Genomic DNA, 3,176 nt, shown 5'->3' with positions numbered 1-3,176 from the left:
TACTTCTTCATCTATGTCATTGATGTAAATAAAAAAAAGGCAAATATCCTAAGACTGAGTTCTGAGGTACCCCATTCGTGACATTAATCCAGTTTGACTGAACTCCATTTATAACAACTCTCTGCTTTCTTCCATCCAGCCACTCTTCTATCCAATTAGCTAACTTATCCCCCATACTTATAGAGATAATTGTTTACGAGCTTTTTATGTGGCTCCTTGTCAAATGCTTTCTGAAAATCCAGCTACACCAAATCTACACCCTTACCCTCATCTACTTAAGCAGTAATCTTTGAAAGAAAGTCAGAAGACTGTAAGGCAAGATTTTCCCTCAGTGAAACCATGTTGACTGTCCAACAAAATTCTAAAATGTGTTAAGTGACTTTGCAATACATCTTTCCCACAACTGATGTAAGACTAGTGGGTCAAAAATTAGTGGGACAAATTTATCATCTCTCTTGAAAAGACGAGTTACATTAGCTAACTTCCAATCTTGTGGTACCTGCCCACTATTCAAGGACTGACAAAAAATAGTAATAAGTGGTTCACATATCCAATCTTTAACCTCCTTTAAAACTCATGGGGAAATATTATCTGGCCCATGAGCCTTATATTTTAAACTTCCCAATTTTTTCTTAACCAGCTCAGAATTAATGTAATCATCTTGTTTGATCTTGTTTCCATTTATCAACTGTTCAAGATGAGGAATACTATTTAATTCTTCATTAGTGAAAGCTAAAGAAAAAGCAGAATTTAATAACCCAGCAATCTCATAACCATCAGATACAAGCCTTCCTTTATCATCCCTCAAGAGCCCTACCCCCATCCTAACATTTTGTTTAACCTTAATGTATTTAAAGAAATCCTTACTGTTAATTCTTAAAGTTTTAGCCAACCTTTTTTCATACATCCTTTTTAATGTCCTAATTTCCTGTTTCACCAACTTTCTTGATCTTCTATAATCTTCTAAATCTCCTGTCATACCAGTGAATTTAAATTTCTTAAATTTATGATGCTTATCTTTAATTTTATCTCTTATCATCTTTGTGAGCTAACCTGGTTTTTTTACTTGCAGCTACCTTTTTCTTTTTATAAGGAATATCTTGAATATTTAATACTTTATCCTTAAAAATTTTCCACATTTGATTAGTAGATTTGTAGATTATGATATTTCATTTGGATTCATACTCCGGTTCTGATTCTTTTTTTATTATAGTCACTTTATCCAAAGAGTGAACCGAAATGGAGGAGATGCTGAACCTCTCGAACTTCCTCTAGGGGGCAATGGAAAATTATATGGAATCACTTCAGTGCCATCTCAATGTCCTAGAGGTACAGCATTAATATACATAAAATTATTAATATTAAGAATTTGATAAAGAAAAATATTATATTTACAATATTTATAATCTTAAAAAACTTTTTTTCCCCACACAGTCACAACTCTATGTGCAAGCCATAACGGTGGATGTCAGTACTTATGTCTGCCAAATGGAAATGGACAACGAACATGTGCTTGTCCTGAGGTTGATGAAGACTCTGATGATGTTATTGATTGTAACCAGGTTATCTAGGCATTATTTATCTTATTAACGATAAACTTGGTAAAATTATTATAATCAGCTCATGTTGTAATACCATTCTTTATTTAATACGGTATTACATTTTCTACCAAACTGCACACATAGTTAATTCCAATTTTGTGTTTTTCTTAAATGCTTACTACTCATGTTTGAACAATTGTATTAGTAGTAAATAAAGGTTTTTTTTATTCATCCAAGCAGAGTTAATGGAGTGTTTTTATGAAGCTGTCTTCTTCCTACATTATTTGGAAACTACATTTGATATGTACAACATTTGTCTCTACTTACATAATACAGTCTACATTATATGGCTAAGAAAAGTACACTTTGGACTGAATAACTTATACTGTACATTGATTACTGCCCACTTTTATGTAATAACACAACAGTTACCGTATGAGTTATTAACTTTATATTTTCCCCCTTCACTAAGTATCAGGGCTAGCTGAGTATGAATTCTTAGATTAGTGTAGGACTTAAAACTTCAATACATAATATATGAAGAATCTTCACAACCTAATAACCAAGCAGCAGAATCAGTTGATAGAAGTGGGTATAGCCAAACAAGGACTGGACTTTGAAAGTGAAATAAAGCATACACAATCAGTGGATAGAAGTGAGTATAGCCAAACAAGGACTGGACTTTGAAACTAAAATGAAGCAGACTTAATCAGTGGATAGAAGTGGGTATAGCCAAACAAGGACTGGACTTTGAAAGTGAAATAAAGCATACACAATCAGTGTATAGAAATTTGTGTATGCTTTATTTCACTTTTAAAGTCCAGTTCTTGTTTGGCTATATTCACTTCTATCCACTGATTGTGTATGCTTTATTTCACTTTCAAAGTCCAGTCCTTGTTTGGCTATACTCTCAGTGTGTAGAAGTGAGTATAGCCAAACAAAGACTGGACTTTGAAAGTGAAATAAAGCATACATAAGATATAATGGACACAATTCAAGTTTCCTGGAAAGAAGTAGGTAAATATCCTGACTAGATAGGTTACAGAAAGTAACACCTCGGTATGAATTTTTCACACAACGTCAACAAAATCATCTGGTTCCAGAATTAAAACTTTAGAATAGTTTTATAGATGAAATATATGCTGCATGAGATTAATGTATATAGCATTTGCATACTGTGAATTATTTTAAAAATATGCAGTACTTTTATATGTGGAAGCCTTTAGGTCTGGTTCATTATACCTATAATAGTCAAATCATTCAGTAAAAACCTGCAATATAATTTGATAACAAAAACTAATGTAATAATTTAATTAATGTTTCCAAAAGGCAATTTATGAAATACACATTGTTGTCATACACTATTTTTCATCTAGAGCTGTAGCAAAACAAATATGATACCCTATAAGCCAAGAACTTTGAAATTTATTCTAAACTGTAAAAGTGATTTACAGTTAAATAATGGCCCCATAATTTGCATTAGAATAAAATTTACCTTTCTTAGTTTTTTTTGTTTGAAGTTAAGCCCAAAGCTATGCAGTGGGCTATCTGTGCTCGGCCCACCACGGGTATCAAAACCTGGGTTCTAGCGTTGTAAGTCAGCAGACATACCGCTGTGCCACTGGGGGGCCTTTC

The 3,176-nt window shown here is 32.8% G+C and overlaps 1 protein-coding gene across 2 annotated transcripts in view; it reads left to right on the top strand.

Annotated features, from left to right (window-relative positions):
• The window catches only part of LOC111083771 (nidogen-1-like), a 7,126-nt gene extending 5,355 nt beyond the window's left edge, over positions 1 to 1,771 (top strand). For both annotated transcript variants that reach the window (XM_022380457.1, XM_022380459.1), the window contains 2 exons: positions 1,214 to 1,329; positions 1,435 to 1,771. In XM_022380457.1, the coding sequence (XP_022236165.1) occupies positions 1,214 to 1,329; positions 1,435 to 1,571 (253 nt within the window). In that variant the 3' untranslated portion in view covers positions 1,572 to 1,771. The remainder of the gene's footprint in view (positions 1 to 1,213; positions 1,330 to 1,434) is intronic.
• The last annotated feature ends 1,405 nt before the right edge of the window (positions 1,772 to 3,176 follow it).

The sequence above is a fragment of the Limulus polyphemus genome, unplaced genomic scaffold (genome assembly GCF_000517525.1).
Source record: "Limulus polyphemus unplaced genomic scaffold, Limulus_polyphemus-2.1.2 Scaffold11117, whole genome shotgun sequence".
NCBI classification, from domain to species: Eukaryota; Metazoa; Arthropoda; class Merostomata; order Xiphosura; family Limulidae; genus Limulus; species Limulus polyphemus.
This window is presented reverse-complemented; position numbering and strand designations above follow the sequence as displayed.